General features: G+C 43.3%; 1 protein-coding gene across 1 annotated transcript; it reads left to right on the top strand.

Moving 5' to 3' along the window:
• Nucleotides 1-27,722, top strand: MIA3 (MIA SH3 domain ER export factor 3). The gene is given in 31 exon segments (XM_029965089.1): nucleotides 1-273; nucleotides 276-348; nucleotides 997-1,130; nucleotides 6,286-6,372; nucleotides 7,974-10,908; nucleotides 11,814-12,095; nucleotides 13,720-13,779; nucleotides 14,278-14,282; nucleotides 14,853-14,984; nucleotides 16,205-16,226; nucleotides 18,249-18,337; nucleotides 18,467-18,544; nucleotides 18,644-18,754; nucleotides 19,624-19,695; nucleotides 19,897-20,001; nucleotides 20,766-20,888; nucleotides 21,002-21,119; nucleotides 21,970-22,025; nucleotides 22,107-22,197; nucleotides 22,310-22,448; nucleotides 23,869-23,970; nucleotides 24,071-24,131; nucleotides 24,225-24,260; nucleotides 24,352-24,419; nucleotides 24,708-24,805; nucleotides 24,921-25,052; nucleotides 25,259-25,321; nucleotides 25,448-25,524; nucleotides 25,668-25,739; nucleotides 26,335-26,491; nucleotides 26,862-27,722. Coding segments are annotated over 31 exon segments (6,111 nt in total). The 3' UTR covers nucleotides 27,122-27,722.
• The last annotated feature ends 150 nt before the right edge of the window (nucleotides 27,723-27,872 follow it).

The following is a 27,872-nucleotide window of genomic DNA, read 5'->3' as shown; positions in this document are numbered from 1 at the left end:
ATGCCGCCGGCAGAGAGGGAGGGTCCGTGCGCTGTCCTCTCCCTCCGCGGCGGCGGCGGTGGCCGCCCGCTTGTCCCTCCCCGCCACATCGCCCTCCCGCCGGCCGCTTGCCTGAGCGTGTCTCCCCCCCCCCCCGCTCCTCCCTCCCTTCCTCCGTCCTCCTTCCCTGCCGGCGCCTGCCGACATGGCCGCCCAGCCCCCGCCGCGGACCCCCGGCTTGCCTGCCTCGCCCTGCTGCTTGCTGCTGCCCCGCCGCCCCTCCGCTGCTCTCCGCCGCCGCCGCCGCCCGACCTTGCCGGGCCGCCGCTTCGCCCGAGCGCAAGCGCTGCGCCGACCCCGAGTGCAGCAGTGAAGTGGGGCAGGCGGGGGAAGGTGGTGGTGGGCGACGATGCCTCCCGGAGGCGCTTCCCAGAGCCCCCTTCCCCCCGCTCCCTCCTGGCTTTGGAACGGAAACTGGGGAGAATCGGGAAAACGGGAACGCGGCGCCCACGCGCGCCGTTCCGCTCCCCTTGGCCAAGTTTTCAGGTCCCCGCAGCTCCGTGGTTGTTTTTTTTTTTGTGTGTCTTGCAAAGCCCTGTCGTGGTAAACCCGCTCTCTGGGTGTCCTCTGTGCGTGGGATAATTTCAGGACTTGATTCGCTGGGACGTGGATGTCATCTTTCTAATTTAACATTAATAATTAGCTTCATAGTGCACCTCAGAAATGTAATTCTCCAATGCTTTGTCAAACGCTTGTCTTGATCAGAATACTTGCCTTTTTTTTTTATAACTAAATATAACTATTTAGTTATATTTTCTATAACTAACTTAATCTCTTATTTTGGCTATACTTTCACTTAAGTTATCTCTTGACTCAATCTGGAAAAATAGGAAAGCGGTGCTTGCGGAGAGGTCTTGTTTACTGCCAGTTGGCAAAGTCCCTTTTAACGAAACGGGTGTATTATTACTATTGTTATTTTTTTTAAGTAGTACTCTTCTCTTTGTTTTCTTTGGACAGTGTTAATGTGCCGAGGGAAAGCAATTCGGGATTTTAAAGGTCCAGATTGTCGCTTCGTAAATTTTAAGAAGGGAGAAGCGGTGTACGTGTATTACAAACTAGTAGGAAAATCAACAGAGCTTTGGGCTGGAAGTGTAAGTACTGTAAAGCATTTCTTCTTCTTGCTCTTCTTGGTGCTTTCTATTGGCAATCTATTTTTCTTCCTTTTGCTTTTTAAGAGAATGCTTAGAGTTTTGAATATGACTAAATAACATAACGAATGCCATTTTTTCTTGAGACCAGTGGGAAATGGGATGCGGTTTGATCAAACCTAGGTATTGTGAAAAATGGGCAACCCTAATGTGTGCTAAAAACTGTTAGAAAACTGCCTTTGTGTTGGAAACCTCCCATTGCAGCACTGTAAGTCATGGCCCTGGGCCTGTCTGGAAGCTGAGCCACCCTTCCCACTTTGGGTGGCTTAAGCCTGTGGTTGTGTTTTCCCAGAACGTGGTCTCATCCTGCTCTTTGTAATCCTGCTAAAGATTGCTCCATGTACATCTTTTCATTGCTTTTCTCTTCCTAATATTCGTCTGCAGTTGGAGGGAAAAAAGTAGTAAAACTAAAAAGAATTAAGGTAAATTTGATTTTTTTAAAAGGTCTCTCTCTCAGCTGCACTGTAGCAGCTTGGAGAGTAGTGGCCTTGCCTGAGTCAGCGTCTTTGGGCAATCTGAGAAGCTTCTGCTAACGGCAAAAGAACATCCCCATACTTGCAGTTTTTTCATAGAAAACTCCTCTTGACTTTCATAAGCACCTTATTTGCCTGACAGAAACAGAACTGAGATACCCCAGAGGAAGAGCAGTTTTTGTGGGCTTCCCTTGAAAATGCTGGCCATCTGGAGGTTGCTTAAACTTAGTCCCTGTTGCTTTCTCCCCGTGTTTACCCTATAACCTTTTTTGTGTCCAGATTGTTTACTTCAACCTCCTTTCTTACTCTGGTCTTCCTAAGGGATAGAAAATTGGGCCAGTGGTCCAAGGTGCTCGAAATCACACCTGGGTGTTGACTTGTGGGACTAGTGGTTTAGTGAAACTCAGGATGTATCACTTTCTGTAACCACTTCAGGCTGGGCGTGGACAGCCAAGCTCTCAGTAGGAGCTGAATCCAATTAGAACGATACAGAAGAGAGTAGAAAAACTGTAGCACGTGGTTAAAGACGAGTTTATAATTGTATCGTGCTGGTAATTCCCTCCTGACGGGTACTGTACCATAAATAATCTGGTTAATTAGCTGGTACAGGTTTCCAGGGCTACTGGGTCTTGAGACACGGAGTAGCAGCGTGGGGCCAATTTTGCATCTTCTTACGAGGTGTAATGCAGGCTGCAAGATCAGACAGCAGGTTCAGTTAATTGCTGAGTTAATATTCAGTTGCATTATTCGCTGATAGGCAGCTCATGCAACAGTTAGGTGTGTCTCCAAGTTAAAAGGATGTTTGCTTTGAGTTTAGCAAGTAAAAGCTGAAGTTGGCAGGTCTGAAAGAATTTCAAAGCTCCGTTTTATTTTTTGTCATTTTTCAATTGTGTTACACTATTTTCAATGTTCCTTTTACAGCTGTGCTGACAGACTGATTTCTTTTGCTTGGTGGCTGTAACCATTATTTCTTTTGCACCCAGTTTGACTGACAGCTGCTGCATTAATTGTACCACTGCAACACTCGGCGTGGAGGTGCTGCAGCAGGGTCAGGGGTGCCTGCCCTTGCATGTTGAGTCTGCTCCTGTCCCTGACTCACAGATAGCACTGGGGTCTCTCTCCTGCAGTGTGACTTCCCGTGCCAGATTTGGCTGAGCAGCTTGATTTCCCATGCCAGGTTTGGCTGGGCAGCTTGATTTATGCAGACCAGCCGTGCCTGCTGTGTGCAGTCTCGGAGCTAGGGGGAAGCTGCTCCTTGCTAATTAAAAACAGGCTACCCAGTGAGATCTGCCATCAAACGAATTCCAGTGGAAGGCATGTTACCTTCTGCCACAGCCCTTTACATTTTGCCCACATTGCATCACTTCATGTGGACTTTGTGGGCATCGTTTGATCCCACACATCTGCCCTACTGCCTTTTTCCATTCCCCAAAGTTTTAGGGGGAAAGGATTTGTTAGGCGCTAATAGAAACTCTGAAATCAAGGGATAACTGGGGTTCTGGTCTTCAGGTGTGGGCAGAGGTTAGGAGAATGTGTGTATGAGAAGCTTCAACTAATGCAACCTTATTTGAAACAAGTTGTAAATACAGATTCTGATCCTGAAATCGATTTGGAGGAGCCATGAGAAATACAACAGTATTTCTGACCTGAAGAGAGATGATCTGATAAGAAAAGGAGCCTTTCACCAAGTCTGAAAAATCTATAGAAGTTAGGTCTGGGCTTTATTTGCCTTTGCTTTCCTAATTCACTCCACCCTTTTCAAGCCAATATTTTTTTTATTGCCCTGTGCCAGCAGACATGTTGTATTTTGATAAAATAGGTCCCTTATTTTATGATCCCAGTCTTGTATATTTTATTGCTTACAGAGCACACACTATGCTTATTGGGTATTTTGCATGTGAAAAAATTCTGCAACCCAGTTGTATATTCTATACAATTGTATAGCATGCAGTTTTTAGCAGAGCTATCTAAACCTTAGTAATGAAGCAAACCCCAAAGCTTGGAAAATATTCTATGACCACTATTTAATGGTCATTTTATGTTGTGAATTTCATGAATACATCAAGTCTCCTCTTCAGCATCAACCTTGTGTTGCTTACTCCATCAAGTTGTTATGTAGACTCTCCTCCTATGCATTTCCCCTGCACTCTGCCCTCACTTTAGCAGGGTCCAGAACTCCCAAAGTAATTCAGGTAATTCCAAGTAAAAACTGCTGCTTTTTAAGAAAACCTTTTTGTCAAATACACTTTAAGATTGTTGTTTTATCTTATGGCAAAGAGATGAACTTTATGCCTATGATTCCAGGTTGAGAAAACTATTTCTGGTCTAACATTAGAAGAAATGGACTTGTCTGCAGACTGTGGCTTTTTAGGTGGTTGCTTTTTGGTTTGTTTTTTCTTTTGCTTGTTTGTTTGTTTGTTTTCAAATCTTGTACATACGTTAGTAAAAAGAAAGACAGGAGGGGTACATTTAAGGTAAGAGAGGAAGACAGAGTATGTTTGGAAGACCCAGAGGACCAGGGAAATTCTGTGTTTTCTTAACAATGCCAGCATTCAGCAAGGGCGGAACAAACAAGCTCATCTTTGCCCAATAATGTTCTGCAGTTTTAGGTGCCTGTGCTTTAGGGATGATGGGCTTTAAGACTAAAAACATGTGAACCTCTTTTTTCCCAGCTGTCTGTTTTCTGGTAGGTGGTGTGAGGGTCTGGCTTCTTGGTCAGTGAATCTGCTCAGCTGCCTGTCACACGTGGGCACTGGTGGGGACAGATGCTGCACACACAGCTTCGTGCTTTGTCCATGCACAACACTTCAGCTGCAAAGAGAGTGGAAATGAAAGATGCACTTTTTTCTCCCTTATTTACTTGGCATTCACAATGCCTTTCCTCTCTCATGTCTGTAGAGAATGAAGAATGTTTCCTTTATTTGCACAATGAGGCATTTTTTTCCTTTACAAGAGAGGACTTGTAGGGAGAGAAGGAGATGAAATTTTGGGCAAGCAGATCCCATATGGCTCATAAACCACAGAAGTGGCAAACTGGGTCACTGCAGAGGACTTGTATGGTCAGCAGCTTGGATTATAATAAATGAGTTTCAAGTTGTGATGCCTGATTATAATTGGAGTCACAGAGATTAGTAAGAAGACTACTTTGAAGCTTCAGCTTTTGTTTTCAGAAGGATTGTTTAAAACTAGAGTAGAAGTTTGGAGAGAAAAACAACCCTATTTAGAGTAAAACTGTAGCATACCATGCAAGGATGAGCTTTTGATTTGATTTGGCAAAATTAATTTCTCATTCCTGGTAATTCCCAATAATAAACCTGTATTCATTATCTATTTTCTGTAAGAGAGTATATGTGTTTGCAAAAGGTGGGGAGTGAACAGTTTGGTTTTTTAAATATATTTGTAACTAACTTCGGAGATATCAACTATGGAAGGCAAGATTTGAATGAGAAATAGTAAAAAAAGGAAGTCATCAGGGCTTACTTTGCATATTGAAACAAACACCACCAAAATTATTAGTATCTATTACTTACTAGATACTAATTCCCTTTCTTTTTTTCTATGCTGTTGTAAATCCAGAAAACTTCAACTCAGGTTAACCTGTTTCAGTGCAATCAGTGTAACAATACATATATCTCTGTATCCCTAATTGTTTTGACATAACTGATTTCTTCTTTAATTTGATCTTTAGCTGACTGCTCTTCCCAAAAAAACTCTTCAAGAAAATGGGCAATTGTCATTTTCCTCCTATGACAAATGATTGAGGAAATGACCAACATTATTTTTCCCCCCAGATATTTTGGTCATCTAGGAACTCTGTACCTTTTTAGGTGTGTCTAATTACCTGAATTATCTAATCTGTGTAGTGATAGCATGCTATTAATATCAGCTTCTTGACAGCTGTTGTCAGAACTCTCAAGTGACAGTGTTACTGTGTAGATATTATCTGGTGATTGATAAGAGAGATTCTTGTCTTCCACTGTTTGCCTTGGCTTAACATGTTGACTTGCTTGAAAATAGCCATTTGTGACTGATTTTTGCTTGTGCAATGAAGAGCAACAGTGCATTTGCAGAGGAGGGTATATTTTCCACACAGGTTTTAAAATGATTAGTACTCCAGGTACAATTTTGCATTTTCCTACAATCCGCTTTAAGAATTTATTTTTTTCCTGTAAGTTACAAAGTGAGCATACTCTGGGCTATAATACTGTGCATGGATGTAAATCTTATTAGTAGAAGATCCTCTTCTGCTTGGTGCTTGAGAAAATCCTCCAGGCATGTGTGGTGCCCCTCAGAGCACACAATAGCAGCTAAAGTACAGGAGCCAGAATGCGTGGGCTTCGTTCCCAGCTCTCCTAATAATTTGTTATATGTCAGGCTTCAAAACATGAACAGTAAAACCTACCAGCTTCAAAAGGCTGTTGTGAAATGTAGTATAAAACCTCAGTGAAAACTATAAATATGGTGTCACTGGTCTTTCATTCACTGTGTTAAACGTAATTTAGAATACTTGAGTCAGTTTGACATATTTGTTACTGGTGTCTGTAATTAGGATTTTTGACACAGTTGCATGATTTCTAAAGCTTCTCTACGGCTTTTTCTTTGCTTATGTTTTTGTTTTGTGACAGGTTGGAAGTGATTTTGGATATTTTCCAAAGGATTTACTTGAAATAAATCATAATTATTCCAATGAGGAGCTAGAATTGCCAACAGATGTAAGTATTCTTTTTTTTTTTCAGTTGGGCTTCTTACTGTTTCCTAACCTCAGCATTCAGTAAAATCCCTGAGGAGGAGAATGGGAATATCGTGATTTTTAGTAACTTTTTGTTAGTAAGCAGCTACATATGTGCAAGGGTGCACATATATGTTGGGGGTGGATGTTTGTGCAGCTATGTATGTGGATGAGTGTGAAAGGATCAGCCCAAAATGTGGGCGTTGATCTTTCTTTCCTTGAATGTTATGGTTTTCTTCTAATGGAATCTGCTTGGATTGAACTCTAGAAGTGCCACTAGCTGGCTTGAGCATAGGCTCTTTGGTAGGTGTTCAGAACGGTTTCTTTTCCCAAACTTTTGAAGTTTGAAGTACTGTCAGAGACAAAGAGAACCTGATACACTTAGCCCTTTGATTCTAGAGTTGGTCCTTCAGCCCTTTCACGCATGAATGGGTTCCATGCACTAATAGCTGGTAACTTCACAGTTGTGGGAGTAAGGCCTCTGAGGCTGCAGCGTTAGACAGAAAGCCGGTCATATCCTGGGCTGAATCCAAAGCAGTTTGGCCAGCAGGTCAAGGGAGGTGATTCTGCCCCTCTGCTCCACTCTGGTGAGACCACACCTGCATCCAGCTCTGGGGTCCCCAGCACAGGAAGGACACTGACCTGTTGAAGTGAGTCCAGAGGAGGCCACTAAGATCATTAGAGAGATGGAGCACCTCTGCTATGAGGAAAGGCTGAGAGAACTGGGTTTGTTCAGCCTGGAAAAAAGAAGGCTTTGGGGTGACCTAACTTTGGCCTTCCAGTATCTGAAGGGAGCCCACAAGAAAGTTGGAGAGAGACCATTCGTAAGAGCATGTAATGACAGGAGAAGAGGGAATGGCTTCAAACTGAGAGTAGGATTAGATTAGATATTAGGAAGAAATTCTTTACTGTGAGGGTGGTGAGGCAGTGGCACAGGTTGCCCAGAGGAGTCATGGATGCCCCATCCCTGAAAGTGTTCAAGGCCAGGTTGGATGGGACTTTGAGCAACCTGGTCTAGCGGAAGTTGTCCCTGCCCATCGTAGGAGAATTGGAACTAAATTATCTTTAAGGTCCCTTCCAATCCAAACCATTCTATGCAATCATGTTCAGTGTCTTGCACTGCTTCTATTTATTTTTCAGAAATTGTGTGACAGGGAGCTTCAACTTGGAGGACTTGGTCATTTAAGGAGAGATCAGCTAAAAGAGACTGTGACAAACAAGCTTAGCAACATTTGTTTTCTTCTCTTCATTGGCATTCAGCAATAGACTTGTTTTTGATTCAGGATATATGATGACGAGTAAAGTGTAATACTGTCAACTCTGTTGCTGACTTCCACTTTGTTCCTTGCTAGGAGGTCTCTGGAAGGGCAAAGCCAAACACTTTTTGTTTAGGCTTTTATGAGTCCTTGGGTGAAACCTCCACTGATTTCAGAACTTTGGTTGAGGACGCAAGAGGTTAATTCTGCATGATTAACATAAGTTACTTTGCTGCTGCATCTCTCTCTAACTAGGAAAATGGATTTGGTGTCATCACTGTAATAAAGAAAATAATATTTTTTGACTACATATTGTTTTTCATTTCAGGAAACAGACTTTGTTTGCTTTGATGGCGGAAGGGATGACTTTGATAATTATAATGTGGATGAGCTTTTAAAGTCATTGCAAGAGATGATAGCAAATGAAGGGGAAGCTGAATCGAGTGATCCAGGGACAAAACCAGCTGAAGGAACAGAGAGGGATAAGGAGACTGAACAGGCTGGTAGAGTAATGTCCCCTGGTGCTTTGGAGACAGGCGAGCGAAGCGCTGAAGAAGACAAGGAAAACCTTGTCTTGACACACGAAGTAGATAGTTCTCTTACAGAAGGAACTGAAAATACTGGGGGAGACTCCAGTGCCAATAGTCACAAAGAAAACTCTCAGGGAGATCAAATTGCACATGAGCACTTGAAAGGCATGCTACATGGGAAATTAAAAGGGCTAGAAAGTGAAAATACCAAAAACACTAGTATTCCTCAGGGTGAAACAAGTCAACTCGACCAAGAGAATGAAGAAGTCAATGCCTACACACTTTTAAACAGAGAGCTCTCTGTGAACTTGAAAACAAAATTTGGCTCAACTGCTGATGCTGTTGTATCAGATGATGAAGTGACTCGCCTTGTTACGTCACTGGAAGATGATTTAAATGATGATTTGAGCATTAATCCTGCTGATGCAGAGGAGGAGCCAGACTTTGAAGATCAGTCTGCAGAAATCCCTTTGCTATCTTTTACGGCAGAGGATGAAATTACATCCCCAGAGGATTTAGAAGATGATGGAAACGATGACGTTGAGTCACAAAACCATGAACCTGACGAAGATGCAAAGGGTGCTACAAAGCTAAATAACCAAAGAGACAATGAGGAGAAACCCAATTCAGATGCATTAATTCTTGAGGATGCCTTCAGTAGAAGCAAGAGGTCAGGTGACAGTGGAAGTGTGGACAGGTCTGAATCTAAACAGACAAAAGAGAAACAGGATGACGTGGTGCTAATTAGTAAAAGAGAAGCACCAGCAAAAACTCAGCCTGAGGATCTCTCCAAAGAACTCCTTAGAAAGGAACCTGTAGGTTCTGGTGATCTGAGTTCAAAAGAACAAACAAACAAAACTGAACAGTTTGAAGAGCAGCTCACTGATGGAGGAGAGTCACATCCTGGAGTGCTAAAGAGTACAGCTGTGCCTGATTCTCCCACTTTGCCTAGTCCAGAAGATAATCTGGAGTCCAAATCATTTGTTAAAAACAAGCAAGATGCTTTACAACCATCTGCTGATGGTATCAACAAAAGTCCCGAAAGAATGCCGCTTGCTCAAACAGAGAAAAGTGAGAAAAAGTTTGAGGGTGATACCTCAGAGGAGGTCTTGGAGAGTGATTTAAAGCACAAAAGGTCGTGGGACAAAACAAATGAGAAAGAAAGAGCTGAGAACAAGCCTTCTGTTGATGTTCCAGCCAAACCAGTGGAAGAGGTAAAAAATGCATCTCAAAGTGACTTAGGAGATACTGACCCCTTGAGAGTGAAAGTGGAGCATAGAATGCCTGCAGTGGAGAAAGAACTTCTTGGACATGAAGAAGATTTAAATCAAAGAGGGGAGACCGATCACGAAAATAAAAAACCTGCCTCTCCTAACAAAGAACCGGCAATAAAAAATAGAAACATGAAAGAAACTCCTGTAGGGGAGGAAGACCTAAGCCATAGTGGAGCTGTTGAGCAACACAGGCCATGGGAAAATGAGACTGAGTATTTAGAGGCAGATGTGAATGAAGAACTTTCAAGAAATCCTGTCAAGATGCCAGTATTTGAAGAAAGCATTGAGAAAAGTTCCCCAGAAGAAAAATCAAAAAGCACTACACAGAATACTGATACAGAGAATCTTACTCAGCAAGGAACTGCTCGTACTGAGGATGCAGATTCAGACAGAAATCTTGGCACAGATTTAGCTAAAGAAAGAACTCTAAGACCAGAATTGCAATCTGAAGAGCCACATGCTGAAGATGACCCTGACCTGAAACAAGAAGAGGATGAGCTGCTGGAAGATGAGAATGCAGCAAGTGCAAAGCTGTCACAAGTAAGGGCTGCAAATGTACAGGGTGATACACTAAATGTTGAAAATACAAATCCTGAATTGGAAGGAGTTAGTGAAGCTGTTTCAGGAACCCCAAATCCTACTTACAAAACAGGAGAAGACACAAACTCAGTTTCTAAGGAGGATAAAAGAACAATCAGCATGCAAAATGCAAGTGAGAACAAAGATGTTGATGTACCAATGAGAAAAGATGCTAAATTGGATGAGATGGAACATGTCATGGAAGATGATGATGAGTCTTCTGAAACTGAGGAGCCATCAGCTGTGGAAGAAGATAATTTCCAATCTCCTGACACAGAAAGCAGCGATGACTTTGACCAAAAGAAAGACCATCTCCCAGAGGGCATTTCACAAAAAGACTCAAAAGAGGTGCAAAATTTAGAGCATACAAGAAATGACCAGCAGCAATCTGCGCATTTCCCCAGCCCTGCTGACAGCTCAGCAGCCACGAATGACACCGTAACAGACTTCAGTGAGTCTGTGAAGCGGCTCACAATAATAAGAGATTTTCTGGATGAGAAGCGTGTGATGCGCCTGCAAAAGTACCTTGGGTCCCAACACGTGGTCAGGATAGAAGCCATGTTCCATGACATGAAGGTGGAGATGGAGCTTGCTCGTAAGGCAAGCCATAATAACGGAGATGTAGAAAAAGCCTTGGACCAGATACTCGAGTTTTCGGAATCGAACATCATGGATGTTGTAGGAAAAGTTCTGGATTCCAGAGTGGCAGAAAATAAAGAGGAGGTGGTGAAAGAGATGGATCTGTATGATGAGGAGAGTGCACTGATGGATGACATTCAAGAATTAATATATTCTTTAAGGAGTAAATATTCGTCTGTTAGTGAGAGTGTCCCACTTGCATCTGCTCCAGATCAGGAAGATGACCAGCTGTACTTTCAAGGTAGGATGTCAAACCAGTTATTAAATAGATGAAACAGAAGTAAAACCCTATCCCAGGCAACACTATGTGACCCAGAGAAGCCTTAAGAAGAGTGTGAGGGAGTAGAATTGAAAGAGGCCTTGTGAAATCTTCTGGGATTTGGCTTATTTTTCATGCATGTTTTCAGTGTTGTGATGAGTGGCTCAGGGACAAATCCTGAGAGGAAATGTTGAGCTCAGCATGCCTGTTCTTATGGGCCAAGTTCTCTGTAAGATAAGGGGGATCCATGCATGGATATGGCTAGAAGTAGCTAGTCAGGACAAGTCTGTACCTCCTTAAGAAACAGAGATTCATATATACTAATGTGCTGAATTTTCTGGAGGGTTTAGAACAGTCTTTTTTTCCTGAACTAGTTAGCACCTAATCATGAGAGATCCAGTGATTAATGCAAAGTTGAGGTACTAAATCCCTGCACCTAAAATCTCTGATGTCTCTATTATATTTTTTTCCCACATTCGTAAAAGAGCATGTAGGTAGAAATACTGAACAAAGAGATCTTTTCACGGGGGAAGAACCAGAGATACAGTCTGCTGCAAACTTGCTGGTTTTTCTAATTACTGTGTAAGATGTTAAGATACACTCTTAGCAAGGCTCCTTTTACAGTAGTACATGCTAAGTATGTCATTTGTGACAAGGTCATGAGTGATGAAAATATTTCACCTTGCAGTGTTTCACTGCAAGGTCAGTGGTTGATATCTTGCATAAATTTCATAGAAACATTTAATTAGATGTTACTGAAAGTTGATTGAGAATATATTGAAAGCAATACGCGAGCAGAAATATTTTAAAAGTGTCAAGAAAGACAACTGTGGGTAAGAAATATACATTAGCTCAGTGCTTAATTCCAGTCTCCTTGTCTGTCACAGATGGTGCAAAAGAGGCTGAATATGGCAGAGTTACCATCAGAAACCCGAATGCCATCGATGAGGGCAATCAGGAATTTCAGCAGCTTGATGATAAGAGGCCAGAGCAGCCTATTGAGGAGGAAGAGAGGGCTTTTAATATTCCACCTGAGCATGAAGAGGCCAACTTCTCAAATAATGGGGAAGCTGAAGAAGGTTATGACAGTGAAAGAGGATCGCTCCTGGAAGATGCTTCCTTTGGGTCGGTTGATTCAGAACAAAGTGCCAGGGAAGATATTGCTGCAGGTAACCATTTGGAATTGGGTTATTTTGTTCTTTTGCTCTTGGAGAGGTGCATGGTTGAATGTATTTTTAGGCAAATACCAGGGGTTTTCACTAATATTTTTACTGTCCGTTGTAATACTAATGGCTTTCCCTCATCCATGGCAGTTCCTCTAGTGGCAGTACTGTGTCATGAAGTTATCTCAACACAGCAGTTTTTCTGTGATTTCTCAATGTAGGAATAAGAAAAGTGCTCCTGTGAGTATCATAGTTAGAGCTCTGTGCTTGGGCTTGTGGACTGTGTCTCAGGACGGTAGTGGATAAAGAGCAGGAATCACGGGAAGCATACCATTAGCCCAGGTTTCTTCCTTGCGGGGACTGACAGCCCTATGTCATGTGCTAGAGATGGGACTGCCCATAGAATCATGTGCCCTCTCTTCTCACTCTTTTTAGCCTGTGTCTCTAGGCTGTATTACTTTCAAGGAAAGATGGTGTGTACCTTCCCCCTCAGGCAGTTCAGTAATGTCTCTGTGTGTTGGAGTAGGAGCAATGTTTGACTCTCTTTGGATGAGGCCTTATCCCTCTGGAGCTAGAGTGCTGATCTGTGCTGACTCGTCATTGTGCCAAGAAGAGATCCTATTACTGTCATCTTCCCTAGCTCTGTTTTGGCATGAAACTATCTTTGACTCTATTCTCGGTGCTAAGCTCAGCTTTGCTGTTCTGCATTCACCTCTGATTATGCTTAATAAATCTCTCTCCACTGAGCATTTAGAAAAAGAATTCAGGCACATCTTGCCTAGCTGTTGTACCCTCCTGAGGTGCTGTACCATCCCCATAGCGAAGTATTTTTGAGCAGCTTCTAAGATGTGCGGGAAGCTCTATGTTGAATGCAAAGACACCTAATGAATTTTAAATGGCTGGTGGATAACTTACGTGGTTAAGCAGTCAGATGTTCAGCTGTATTTCAGACCACCTTCCATTCCTTCCTCAGGGTGGTTAAATGTTTGCCAGGATTTCCTACGAGGACTGGTAGAAGTGCTGTGCAGTAACAGGGCAGACGCTGTCGAGCCGCTGGTCTCGGCAGCTGTTCCGCCGTGTAACAACAGGCAGGTGGCTGTGGAATCTGCTGGCCTGGACTGGTGGCAGGATTCAGGTCAGGGTAGAGGTGTGAAGATTGTTTAAAGCTTATGCCACAGTGGTAGGGTACCGACAAGAGTTCAGGGAGCGTTTGGACAGTGCTCTCAGGCACATGGAGTGACGCTTGGGGATGCCCTGTCAGGGCTAAGGGTTGGACTCCATGAGCCTTGAGGGTCCCTTCCAGCTCAGGATATTCTGTGATTCTGTGGACAGTGCTGGAAACTAATCGTAAGGATAGGAAATGAAGAATGTGTGCTGCTCTGTTGCCGACTCGCAGCTGGCGGAGCTGTGAGTGCTCTGTCAGAGGCAGAGCTCGGCAAAGTGACGCTGCACAGCGGCGTCCCGCCCTGTAACGCCACTTGCGGACTTATCAGCGTTATTTTCCGAGGACTTTTTCCTCGGTGCCCTGGAGCGCCGGGGGCCGCGACCTGACCGCCGTCGAGCCGTCGGCCTCCCCGGGCTGCGCCTTCCCTATGACGCCCGCCCCTCCCCTGGCGTCCCCCCACTCCAGGTGCCGGCGGCGCGGGCACCCCCTGGCCTGCGGCGACTGGGCGCGGCCGGGACTGCTGCCGTGAGTGCGCGGCGCGCCGCGCGCGGTGACCGGCGGGCGCGCGCCCGAGGCAGCGGCGGCCGTCTGTGCGCACGAGGAGAAGGAGGAGGAGGAGGGAGAAGGCTGGACGGTGGCCTGGCGCTCCCGCCGCCATGGATCCCGCGGAGGCGTGCGGCGGCCCCGAGCTCCCGCCGGGCGGCGCTGTCTGCAGTGAGGGTGCGCGGCGGGCAGTGAGGACGCGAGAGGGCCCGCCAGCCAGCCGGCCCGGCGGTGACACCGTCCCCCGAGCGAGGCGCGTCCCTGAGGGGGTCACCCCGCCGCGCCCCTCCGTGAGGGGGGCCTGGCGTCTCGCACCCCTGCCCCGCAGTGTGGGGCGATCCCGAGGGAGCGGAGGCGGCCGCTGGCGCCCGGGATCCCTGCCGGGCCTCCCGGGGTGGCGGGGAGAGCTCACCCCTGGGCCGGGCTCTGCAGGGGCAGATGTGCGCCCTCCTTCTGGACCCTCGTCGCTGTCGGCTGCAGAGAGGGTAGGGAGGAGAAGGCAGCGGTTCGCGTGTGGGTCGCACAGTGAGTTCCCTGAGCGCCATGTCATGTCACTGTCAGCCCTGCAGCGCGTACCAGGCACTCACACCCCCACCAGGTGCTCTCTGGCCTCCAGGCAGAGGAGGAGGCACCTGCGTATGACCCTGTGACCGGGGAGACAGCTGGGGAGAGATCTGAGCCATTTTCGCTGGACTGTGACAGACGTCCAGATGTAAAACTGTTTGGATTTTTTTTCTATATTTTTTCCCATCCTTATAGCTTTATTTGGAAGCAACTCAGATAGCTCCAAGTGCTGTGTAACACAAAATGTGAGCACCAGCAGACTGTCACTGCCAGGTGCCCTCCTGATACTTGGAGTTTTGCATTGAAATGCAGGCAGCAAGCTGCTCTGTGGTTTTCTTAATTTTCGGTTTTCAGTTTGTGCAAAAACTGCGAGAAAGCTCTAGATGGTTCTCTGGTTTTACGAGAGAGATAACAGCACCTCGCAGACCGTTTCTTTTGCCCGAGTATTTAATGAAAACATACTCATAGCTGTCGATGCTGTTGGTTTTCAGCTGGTTGCCACCCTGCCTGAGGAAATGCGTCCTGGGCCTGATTTCCATGGACTTCCATGGGAGCCTGTTATTATGACTGCCTTAGTGGGAATTGTCACGCTTGCTATTTTTTTCTGGAGAACCTGCCTTTCAGTGAGTATACTTCATGCTTGCCTGCTGATGTTTCACTTACTGAGCGGTCCTTTGTATGGTTAAACTGTTTCAGCATTACTGGGCTCAAAGCAGTATGTAGTCTTTCATGGGTTTACTTTTTCTGTTTAGAGCATTAATGTGAACTAAACACTGGGCTGAATAGCTAAAGTAAGTTGCAATTTTGTTTGAGCTAAGAAGCATTTTCTTTAAGCTGTTAATTGAAGATCTCTTAGCACAAGGCGATTTTAAAGTAAAATAGAGGCGTGTGATATAAATAAAGAAGCTTTAGGAAAGGGTCAGCATATCTTTGAAATGAGAAGCCTTCCATGTGCTTGAGCCTGTTGCTGACTACCTCCAAAACAAGCAGTTAATCCTCCCCCCTTCATGTTGTCCAGCTGCTTGTAGGCACTGCATTTAGAAACCTAAAGCCCTGATATTAATTCTCACTGGAGACCTCCTTCCCCACTGTTCTCCTCACTCTACATTTGTCCCCTTTCTTACATGGATAATTTTCTGTGCAACAAAAACACCATCGCCAGCTCTCAAGTATAGCAGTGCATCTCCTTGGGAGCTGAGATGAGAATCAAATAGGCCAATTTCTTTTACAGCTGTCAGGTGCAGTCATGATATGCTCTAGAAATCTGTGGAATACTTTATATTTGCCTGACAAAAATGAATTAAAACTAAATATTATCTGTAAACAATATTGGTATTTTTTTTCCTTGCTTGGTTTAGGTATTGAATACATGGGGTCCGTTTCAAACACAAAGCAGTGTAAATAGAAGAGCATAAAAAAGCTTCTGAAATTCTTCTTTTTCCGTGTTAATTTTGAAACAAACACCTGTCATGTAAACATACATTGCTTTAAAGGGGATCAGAACTGGGATTTTGTGTTTGTTCATGACTGTGGTTTAGTGCAAAATGGTTTCTTTCAAATTGGATATAGGCAGTTACCACTATCCTTTTAGTGAGTGAGTAAACAGACGTTTTCTAAGGCTCTGGGACAGGGGTTTAGCCTAGAAGCTTTTATTAGAAAACAACCTAAGCTCGTTTGTAGTGTTACTCAACACTTGTTGGCAGTGATAGATGTGTCTTCCATATGCTGCTTTAATCTGCATATAAGTGGTGGCTTTTTTCTATAGGGAAAATTCACTTACCACTTTTTATGACTAATCTTTTTTCTTTTTTTCTTTTTTTTTTGTGTTCTCTCTCTTCTGTAGGTAAAGAGTAGAATATATCAAGGTAAGTTTCTGCTTTTCAGTGTAGTTGATGCTTGGGCATGTAAAAGTTTTGAAGATTGTTAGATTGTTTCAGGGGACCAATTATTTATCATCACTCCTTTTTAAAGGGAATGCTAAGTCCAAGGTTACAGTGTAAGCTTGACCAGTAGATTAGTTAAATCTGAAGATTTAAATTTTGCCTGTGATAATGCTTTGATCACTCCTGCAAAATAAAGGGCAAGGAACAGCTCCACCTTGTTCAAAATAAATGAACCATGGGTTTACTGATGTGGTGGTCATGGGGCAGTTTGTTTTGGTTTCCTGACTAGCAGTGGATCTACTTTTGCTTGCTGTTTCTCTCAGAAAGCAGGAGCTAGTTCCTCTTGCCTTTTTGGATTGAGGGGATCCTGAAGCTGACTGCTGGGCACTTGCAAAGAGACACTCTAATTGTAGACCTAAATTGGCAGGTATTCCTGTGGCTAGCACATTGCTTCTTACAAGAGTGTTTCTCCAGCTTCAGGTTTCCAAAACTGAAGTGTACTGAGTGGGAAAAAATTGGGTTAAAAGTAGGGTAATTGCTGAAATTCATAATTGAATACAAATTGAAAATATGGAAGAATTGCCTTCACAGGAACTCTCTGCCTCTTCCTTACAAACCATACTATTTACCACTCATTCCTCTCTAGTTTCATTGTGGTTATGCTGCAATTTTCTTCTGTACAGTTAATGCAGAATTGATGAGCTGAAAAAAGTCCATCTTAGATCTGTAAGGTGATTTCTGTAGAGCAGGAAAAACATTGGTATTGGTGGTGTAGAAATTACTTAGCAGTGCAGCCCACCCTAAACCCGTGAGGAACATAGATCTAATTCCACTCTCCCCAATATTCTCCTATATGATGCTGTACAGAAACTGGTGAAGCTAGGAACAAATAGATGTTCCTTAATCTTGATAAAGCTCATGTTATTATAATCTTTACCCTAAATAATAGAATATTAACAGTGACAAAAATAAAGATAGATTACATTTAGAGTCATAAAGAAAAAATCTATTGTTCTCTCTTAATGACAGTAGTGAAATTGTGAGACCAAGCTAATGAAAGGATTCCTGTCCCCCTTAAACGGCTGAGAGCTGTCTCGTACCTTGGCAGTCACTTGCTGGCTGTCCTGTCCCCAGAGTGGGAAGGGCTGGGGATGTCCCAGGAGCCCTCGTGGGGGAGGGGAGGGAAGGAGGAGCAGCAGTTACCATTGCACTCTGTGGGATGCAGTTGGAACATCCAGTGCTTCTTGTTCTGCAGGATTTGCTGTGAGGCAAATGGCGCTTGCAGCGTTCAGATACAGGCAGAGGTGGCTTAGGACTTGAAAAATAACTACAATTGGGTGGTTTTTTTATTAATGTGCAATAACATAATTTAAGTATGTTAATGATTTTTGGTGAATCCTGAGGATTGGTTGGTGACTTGTTCAAGGTGAGAAGCAAATGCATGCCTAAAGGCTCTTGCTTGGTCACAGCATTTTTGAGCTCTAAGCATTCCAGTTCCTTGAGATTTATTGATGCTGTCTCCTAGCCAACAGTCTCCTTTTTGTTCCCAGTAGGAACAGAACAGAGCTTTCATCCTCTTACCTTTGCTGACCAAACATTCAGCTTCAATGTAGCAGAAGGGTGGTTGGTGGGGGAGGTGTTGCACCTCCCAGAGTGGACTGCTCTGAGACCCTTGCTTGCCAGTTCTTCCCATGAACATACCTCATCTGTGCACAACCAGCACCTTACTCTGCTCTGGATTCTGTGACCAGCTCCTGTGAAGTGAATGCAAGAGCTTTGTGCTTTGTGTCAGTGTTCAATGCTTTACTATCTTGTTTTCAATCTAACTCTAAATGAAAGCTGGAGGTGCAGAAAGGGCTGACTGCCAAGGAATTGGCACTATCCTGATTTATGCTTTTAAGTCATTACCTGAAGACATTCCCTAAAGTGGTAGTAATGATAGCTGATTTTTTTTTCTGCTAGTATATGAAGTACAGTTATTGTAAGCTTTCTTTTTCTTCCTAGTGACTGAAAAGCAACTTGCTGAAAAGATTAAAAACCTTCTGCAAGAAAAAACAGAAATCTTAGAAAAGTTGTCAGAATATGATCAAAAGGTATTTTTCTCAGTTCTTGTCCTTTGCTTCTGTTATTGCTTTAGTGACACAGTCAATTCAACAGCTAATGTATTATCTTCTATTATGCTGACAATTTCCTCAGTTCTGTGTGGTTGTTTCTGTGCTTAGATAAAGGAAGCAAAGGAATCCATGAAAGTGGCCCAAGAACAAAAAGACATTCTCTCCGATGAAACTGCAGGGCTTAAGGTAAGAGACAGTTAGTTAACTCTGTACTGACAGCAGAAATATCAGTTAAAATAGTTTGCTTTAGGTTGGTCTTTTACCCCTTTTTTTTTTTCTTTTAAGGACACTGTCAAAGAACTGGAAGAAGCAAAGCATCAGCTGGATGACAAAGTGAAAAATCTGCACACAATGCTTGAAACAGAGAGAAAAAAGAATGAGAAGAAACAGAACAAGGTTAGAGCAACGACACTCATGTTTTATATTGTTCTTAACTTGGTGTGCCCTAAAAGCTGGTCACAACCTGATGAGTTAGATAGTATTAGAACAAGCAAGGTGAGCCACCTCAAAAAAAAGTGAAATGAAATTTCATGTTCATCCCAGGCTCTAGCAGGAGAATCTGTTTGCTTGGTTTGGTTTGGGGTTTTGTTTGGTTTTTTATTTGGGGTTTTGGTTTTGTTATTTGTTTTGGGTTTGGATGGTGTGCTTTTTTTTTTTTTTTTTAATAACTTGATGGATTTGTGCAGTTATGTGCTTTCACAAACAAACAAATGTATTCAGGTCATGGCCTAGTCTAATACTCCTAGCTGGAGCCAGAAAGCTTCTTGACAGTATAAGCAGAACAGAAGGTTTCAGGTTTGTGAGAGATGTTTCCTTGTGCTTAGAGAAGCCTCTAGCTCTACAGTAAATGTGAGGATCTCTAAGCTGCCTCTTGTTCTTGTTTTCTCTTTTTTTTTTTTTCTTCTTTTTAAGGCCTGATTCTTCTGTATCAACAAGTTCTTTGCTCTTGTTTTTGATCAAAGGTTGCTGCTAATGACAGCAGTGTGTGTTCCTTTCATAGTAGGCTGCACAGGTGTACAGGGAACTTCCTTGCCACAAAGAGGAGGAGTCATAGGTGGCAGCTGATTCCAATGTGCTGAATGTTTCTATTCCTTACCTTATTGATAAGGCAGCACCGTGTTGCTGCCAGTCTAATGGCTGCTTTAAATGGAAATTCTTTGGTGTTTTGACTTTTTTCTTTCATACTTCCAGATTATACAGGGAAAATAATCACTCGGCATGTACCTGGCTAATACTTTGTCACCGCTCATCTTTTTCTTACATAGCTCTCTGAAACCCAGAAGTCCGTGGAGAAACTGCAGGAGGCTATCAATATGCATTCTGCAGAGCTTTCAGAGGTAAAGCATGATTTACACCCTCTCAACAGTCACAAGTTCTTGTGCCAGGAAAATTCATATCTATGTAATAGAAAATGCTATCTTGGCAGGCTCCAGTTTGTGTGTGCATATGTACCTTTTTCCTTTCCATTTTACCAGGTTATATGTAGCTCTATTGTAGTTTGACTTACTCTTTTTGCTCCTTTTTTGTTTCACATGTAGGTGCAGTTAGCCCTTAATGAAGCTAAACTAAGTGAAGAAAAGGTGAAATCTGAGCTGCTTCATGTGCAGGAAGAGAATGCTAGGCTGAAAAAGAGCAAGGAGCAGGTAAGTTATGCCCAGGCCAGGCAACCTTGTATTTAGAAGGAAATATCAGGGCTTTTTTTTTTGCATATAACTTCAACGTGTGTCCATTTTCTTAGCATGGCAGAATTCCATGTTTCCTATTATCACGATAAAATTTAAATGCTTTGTGCCTGCCTGCACAGACTTTTTGTGCAGGTGAGCTTCGTACATGTCTCTGGTACGAGGGCTTTGCCAGTTCCAGTGGTTCAGTTTTGGTCAGCAATGTCACAGGAAGTCTGTGCTGATGTGGTGGTCACTGATTGCCACTTGGGGTCAGGACCCAAGGAAGTAATGGTAAAGAATTGCCAAAAAGCAATTCTGAAGTGAAGCTAAGTGGGGAGGACCTTTAGCCCTGAAATGTTGTGACAGTTCTTTCACAAATAATTGTAAATATTTGTTTTCTTTCTCCATATATGAAGTAGGTGGCCTTTAAGTTTTGGTTACCTCTGGACTGCAGTTAATTCCTTGTATTTTGAAGTGTATGAGCAGTTTGATTCTGATGTTGGGATATTAACTGAGAAAATGTCAGATTTGTAAAGTCACCTAATAATAAACTGCAGAAATATTCCCAGCATCCAGTTCTGCCAATGGAACAGCAATGTGCCTGATAACTATGAAGTTTACCCTTTATCTGTGACCTGTGGTGATCAGTTATCAGCAGAGCTGGCAGTAAAATAGACTTTAATTACATACACCCTGGACTAAAAATAAAGCAAGTAATCATCTTGCCTTGGTGCTTCATACAGCTGCTAAAAGAAGCTGAAGGTTGGAGTGAGAGGCATTCTGAGCTCCGTGAGCAGATCCAAATGTATCAGAAATCTCAGAAGGACATAGAAGAAACACTTGCCTACAAAGAAAATGAAATTGAAGTAGGTTCTTTATAACCAGATTGCCTCAAATATTATGCATCATAAAATACTTTGTCATACTTTGCAAAATGCAGAGCAGTTCTTCCTCAGCGAACCTTTGATTTCATTCCTAGGTTTTAACTAACTGCATTATGCAGCTGAAGCAGCTGGACATGGATCCAGAGGCCAAGAAGGATGAGAAGGGGTGTGAGTGGAGCCCAGGAGATGAGCTGGCCAACGGAGAGTTGCCAGGTACAGTAATCCTGCCCTGCGGCTGAAGCACGTGTGGTGGTGTGTTCGTAGCATGTCACAGAGGGAACAAGGACAATCCATGCATAGAGCTGCCTGTGGGTTAACAGGCTGACAGCTTTAATCCTCAAACACATAATAGCCCCTAGCTGAAGGGAAGAGCTGTCAAATAGGCCAGTAATTGCTTTTAGATGCCCTTTTAGGTAAATCATGAGTGTAATGACACAGTTGTAAAGATTGCGTATAAAGGTTGGCAATTAAGGGCACTCTGAAAGCTGAGACTCTCAGCTTTGTTGTTAGGGTACATTTATTTTTAATATGAATTTTTAATGAACATTCTGCTTGGCTCCAGCAAGATAACTAATTTAGGTAATCACATTTTTTAAATCTGAAAGACCAAAATAGATGTTTTCAAAACTATTCAGGCAGTTTGTCATTTATGATGTTGCACGTGTGTTTGCTGCATCTCTGGTTTTGAAATCCTCTTTTTTTACTTTTTTCTATCTATGGTATATGTGGGCTGGAAATTTCCACTGTTTGATTTTCAGATACTCAGCACAGTAATAGATGCTGCATTCACATTAATATTAGTGTGGTGTCCAGAAGTGACAAGAAGCAATCTTCTGAACACCTTTTTGAATAAATCTAATAGTTGTGTTGTGTTGGTCGTGGATTTGCTATTGTGCTTTGTTCCTCACCTCACACTCTGGGGTTTGTTTTTTTTGTTTGTTTTTTTAAACCGTGTAAGAAGACCTATCCTAGACTAAAGTGTAGGGAATGTTATTTTTTACAGCTGTAGAGTGTAAGGACTTGGGGTTAAGAAACAGAGTAAAAAAATATTTTTCTCTTTTAGATACTGAGAGTGAGAAGATGAAGACTCAGATTAAGCAAATGATGGATGTCTCCAGGGTATGTTGTACAACATTTCTAATAAATGCAGTCACATTACTGCTATGCCTGTGATCAGAAACACTCAGCTCCTCTTTTCAGGTAAAAACTATGTTGTCCATAGTTGAAGAAGACAGAAATCTTCTGCAGTCCAAACTGAATGATGAAGTAGCAGCAAGACATGAGCTGGAAGGTAGGTTTAGCAAAAGAATTGTTTGTGGTTTAAAAAGAAATAGAGTGTGTAAGTGGCATAATGGTTCTCATTGCAACTTCAACTTCCTCACTTACCTTCGCTTCTCCAACAGAGAAAATAAAAACGTTGGAACATGACTCCTCTTCGCTCCAGTCAGCCAAAACTCAACTGGAAAATGAATGCAAAACTCTTCAGCAGAAAGTGGAGATACTTGGTGAACTCTACCAGCAGAAGGAGATGGCACTCCAGAAGTAAGCCTTTCCTTACTCTGCCACGACACAGGATATTATATCATTGCCACTATCCAAATGCTCTTTGCTCAGAAGGATCAAATAACTTGAAGTGATAGTTGGAATGAAAGATGATGACTGCCCTTTCAGTGCAGTTGAAGCTAGTACTTGGTATTTTAGCCCAGTAAGCTTCTTGCATTCTCAAAGGGCTGAATTAAGGCGGAGTTGCTGATGGCAACTGAGGTGAATGAACTGTGAGCAGTGAGGATCCATTGTGTATCTATGTTCATTCCTCATTTATTTATTCATTTATTTACTTACTGAAATGTCTGTAATACCATCTCAACTGGGGAAAATTTGAGAATAGAATTCAGGGACATTTTCTGCTAAATTCTACAGAAAGCTGAAATTGTGATGGAGAAGCAATTGAAATTTCTAAGGTTTGAGTGTGTAGGTTGGGGGAAGCAAAGAGTTGGAACAAGCCAAGGAAGTGAGGCTGTACAGCACCTCACTAGTGAAACTGCCTGACCTTGTAACTTCAGGATCTACATGTAGGAAACACACAATGGAGAAGTGAAGGGTAGCCCACCTTTCAAGAAAACTTCCTCTTGACCTCTGTAAAGAATGTCTGTTCTTTCCAAAACTTACATGAGGTCACACTGCCTGTTACTACTTTATTAGAATAAAGAACTTCTTGCACTTTTTTTTTTTCCTGGAAAAATGCTTTGACGTGTAGCCAAGGAATTGGATTATGTTGAGCTGGCTGTTAGCAACAGCTAACTTGCTGCTAGTTTAATGGTTCCAGTTTTGTGGGATAGCTCTTCTAAATTAGGAACACATTATGGACCTTTTAAATACTTTCAGAAAAATGTCAAAAATAAAAAAAAAATAGTGAACTGTGAGAGTAAGAGGTTAGAAAAAGACTGTGATAATTGGTCATGTAGTAAATTGGTATGTTGAATACTTAGAAAAATCTTCTTTCCCCACAGTTAATGACTATTGGATGTGTTTATCACCTGGGCCCCAAATTCCCCCCTTTTCACTACACATTCCATTTCTTCATTTCCCTTGGTTAATGTCAGCTCAGTGTATTTCCATGTTTGTACCTTTGTAAATCTGGATTACAATCTGTAGAACTGCTAAGAAAACTACAGGATCTGAAGAGATGAACTGTCTGCAGCTGATAGATCCTGACAGATCTTCAGATGCTGACAGAACTTTCTCTGTGTACTTCATTTTAGGGTTTTATACACAAAGGGTTTGTCTGTTGATTTCAAAAGACAGTATTTCTGTTTCTTAAAAAAAAAATCTTTTTTTCTCTGTGTTCTCACACATTGTTACAGATTCTGATGTTGCTGCTGATAGCAGGGGAGTACCTTGATTTTGATTTGTAGTAGATGCAGAATGGTGGACTACATATATTTTTTTTTCCCTTATGCAGAAAACTAACCCAGGAAGAGTATGAGCGTCAGGAGAAGGAACAGAAATTGTCTGCTGCAGATGAAAAAGCCGTGCTGGCCATCGAGGAAGTGAAAGTTTATAAGTAACTTGAGTTTCTGAAGATTATTGCTTTCCTTTTGTTTCATCCATTGAGGAAAATTCATTCAAACCTCTCTGCTTTCCCTCTTTTTCCTTCTGTATAGGCAAAGGATCCAAGATATGGAAGAAGAACTGCAGAAAACGGAGAGATCTTACAAGAACCAGGTAAACTTGCTTGCTGGTTATTGTGTCATCTTTTACTGCATCATTCCAGTGCTCTGGTAGTTGGACAAAAATCAATACTTCTTTTCTTCTCAGATCGCTGCTCATGAGAAAAAGGCACACGACAACTGGGTAAGAATGTTCTTCCTTTTCTTATGCAAACAGTTTGTATTTGACTTCACGTTGGTGCCATTAATTCAGCTGACAAAATTTTATCTACCAGCTCATTGCCCGCTCAGCTGAGAGAGCTCTGGCTGAGGAAAAAAGAGAAGCAGCCAACCTGAGACAAAAGTGAGTATGGAACCAGACCCTCTTTATTCCTCTTTGAACGTGCTGTGTGTTGCTTGGGAGAGAAGAAGCTCCAGCAATGCCAGGTGCTCATTTAGCTTGCTCAGAATGTGCAGTGCATATTTAAGAGACTAATTTTAACCACTATTAAACTGTTTTGGTGGTTAAAATAAGATCTCTTCGTGAAAGTGGTAAAGTTTTACAATGGAGTTTGCTTTGTTGCATTATAATAAATATAACTCACAGGTATTGTTTGAATAGTAATAAGAAACCTTTATTTTTCAAAATTAGATTAATAGAAGTAAACCAAAAAATCGTCATGCTTCAAAGACCAGTAATTGTAAAGCCAACTCCAGGCAGACCCGATCGCCAAGTCCCGCCACGACGAGGTAAGTCCTGCTGGTTCTCCCAAAACTTTGATCTTGGAGTCAGTACATCATAAAAAAATAAGGCTATTTTAAATTACAGAAAAGTAAATCACGTGGTTTTAATTCTTTGGCATAGGTCCCTTAAGCAGAGATGGCTCTTCTGGCCCATCCCCTGTGAGTGGAGGAAATCCATCCCCCACGCAGATGATAGAAGTTCCTGCTCGGCCCCTTTCCGCTCCTCGAAGGGAAGGCGCAAGGGGTGAATTTGGTAAGCACTGAAGCTTCCCTTGTGTGACAACTCTTATGCTACAAACACAGGAACACTAAGGTCAGATCTTGATTCTAGGGGTAGTGTTAAGTATTGATACCTACTTTATTAATACATAAACGAGGGGTTGGAGGGGAGGTTAATAGAAATAGCTCAAGGCCATGTTGATCAGAATCTCTGGGGTTCTTGTTTCCCTTAATGTACAGTGGTGGATGGCCCCCCTGCTCTACGAAGGCCACCAGAGTTACCTGGAAGGATGTCTGTTCCTGGTAAGTTATGTTTTCTGCAACCAACTGCATCTTATTCAGTTACCCTTTCACTTGAAAAAGGCAATTTTAAACCCACCTTCCTTACCCTATGCACAGTAAGACAGGCATTTGTGGCTCTCTTTACAGATATTGGGCCTGCTGTAGCATCCCTGATCAGCAGTGAGCCAAGAACCTCCTCCCCTTCCACAGCAATGGATGGAGTGGTAAGCTGAGAAAACCCCAACCCTCAGGAAGCGTTTCTGCTACATGATGCACTGTACTTCTGCTGCTTCTTTAACTGTATCATGTTCTGTCTTGTCTGTATCCTGTCACTATCCTTATTTGCTGTCAAAAAAACCCCCAAAAGCAACCCTCTCCCAAAGAGTCTGAAGCCCCCAGTGTAGCTACCGATTCACCTTCATCCAGTGAACCAGCTGCAGTGAGTATCCAGAGGCTGAACATGGTGTTACGCTACTGTGATGGAGAGAAGTAACAGGCTTGGTGTTCTGAACTGCTTAGTAACAAATGCTCTGCAGAACTAACCAGGGGCTCCTACCTCTGCCTCAAAGGGCTTCTCTCATGATGAAGTTGCTGTCTGGTTTTTGTGGAATTGAGGAAATGAGATGTTTCTTGTTAAGGACTGTGGGCAAACACTCTGGAGTGACTACAGCAATAATCCTAAGCAGCTGACTTACCTGTGGTGTTTAAGCACAATTCCATGTGGAATTCAAAGTTCCAGGCCCTTTACCAAAGGGGGTGTCCACCGAGGACACTTTGAAAGGGATCAAACTTCAGCTAAAGAAAACTCATCTTCTCAGAGAGTTACACTAACCACTCACTCCTGGGTAGTGCCTGCAGTGTCCTGGGTAAAGGGAAGATGATGGTGCAGTAACTCCCTATTTTCTACCAGGTTAATGTTTTGGGGTATGTTGGTTTTGCACCTCTTTGCCTCTGGGTGAGTGGTCGTGGTGTTCAGCAGTGTCATTGCTTCTCCGATGCAGTAAGGCACTGAAGTGTGACCTCATCTCACACAGGGTAATGCCAGTGCCAAAGGCCCGTCTCCTTTCCCTGGGACACCCATCATGCCCTCCCCAGTGATGGGACCTCCTCCTCCGCCGCCTGTTCGCTACGGACCACCGCCACCTCCTCTCCGTGGGCACTTCGGGCCTCGGCCTCACCCTGCGCCCCAAGGTACGGCCGCATCGCCCTGCGCTCAAACGTCCCTCCTGGGCGTGGCTGCAGAACCTAGATGTGCTTTTCCTTAATGCACCGCTTCCCAGTGCTCCATGGGCTCCAGCTGTCTTGCTCAATAAGCTTGGACTGGGTGGGTTTTTTCAAGCTTTCTTAATGCCAAGGTATTAAGAAGGTATTTTTCCTTGTTTAGTCTGAAAAGGAATCAGCATCTAAAGTCCCTAGAATATAATTCATGGGCTGTGAAGTTTGCATGTGATGGACCCCAGAGCTGCCCTAGAAAATGAAGGAAGTGAGGAACAAGTCAGGAGCTTCACTATCTAGGTTAAAGCAAGATTTCATTTAACTCCACGATTTTTTTTCCTTCCAGTTTGTGGTGCTCCCTTGCCACCTCCGGCTGCAAGAGATTTCTTACCTGGTCCACGTTTAGGAATAAGAGATTTGCCTCCTGGCCCACTCCCACCTCCCCCAGATCCCAGAGGCTATGCACGTGGGCACCCTCCTTTTCGACCCCTAGGCCCTCCTGGCCCCAGGGATTATCCTCCAGGCCCACGGCTACCCCCACAAGCTTCCAGAGACTATACACCTCCTCCCAACAGAGACTTGCCTCCCTCGGCACCCAGAGACTAACATGGCTGCCGGGCTCCAAGGACTACGCACAGCCCCAGCACAGGGCCCTGATGGGACAGCAGCTCCACACAGCTGGCTCCGGTGCACGGCCCGCCGCTGGGATCGTAGGAAACGGCTCTTGGTTTGAAGACATTGGTCTCATTTCAGTATATCTCAGCTTTTGCAGGATTAATTTTTATCCAGTTGCTACAGACATCTTATGTGCATTTATGATCACAAACTCATCCATCCACTTGGGCTGCAAGAACCTTTTTGTGGTGGACTTGAACCTACTCTAAAAGTGCAATAGAAGGAAATACCTGTGTGGATAGTTTTAATTCTATGTAGCCTTTGTAACCAGTTGGCGAATGAACTAATTTCGTTAAAAATGTAAATCAAATCATTTCCTGTGGAAATAATTTTATAAGTAAAATGCTATCCAACCTGCCTTCTCCATCTCATCATTGAGCTGCAGTTACTGTAGGCCAGGGGTTTTCATGAGGACTCTGAAGTTCTGGGGGTTTTTAAAAAAGATGTCTGGTCGGAGATCAGAAGCACAAATGACACTGTATTCAAAGGAAAGTTATAATAAAAAGCAAAATTCCTTTTGCTAAACCCTGAAGGCTTTGTTTCAGTGCCACTCTTTGTTCAGAAAAGACACTGGTTCAGTAATGTGACCAGAAAATGCTACACTTCTGAGTTCAAGAATTGAATCAAGGCCAAATTGCTGCTGCTGCCGCAGGGTTAATGACGCTGTTACCCTTATGCTGGA

Source organism: Manacus vitellinus, unplaced genomic scaffold (assembly GCF_001715985.3).
Source record: "Manacus vitellinus isolate BGI_N305 unplaced genomic scaffold, ASM171598v3 scaffold_8_pilon, whole genome shotgun sequence".
Classification (NCBI taxonomy): domain Eukaryota; kingdom Metazoa; phylum Chordata; class Aves; order Passeriformes; family Pipridae; genus Manacus; species Manacus vitellinus.
This window is presented reverse-complemented; position numbering and strand designations above follow the sequence as displayed.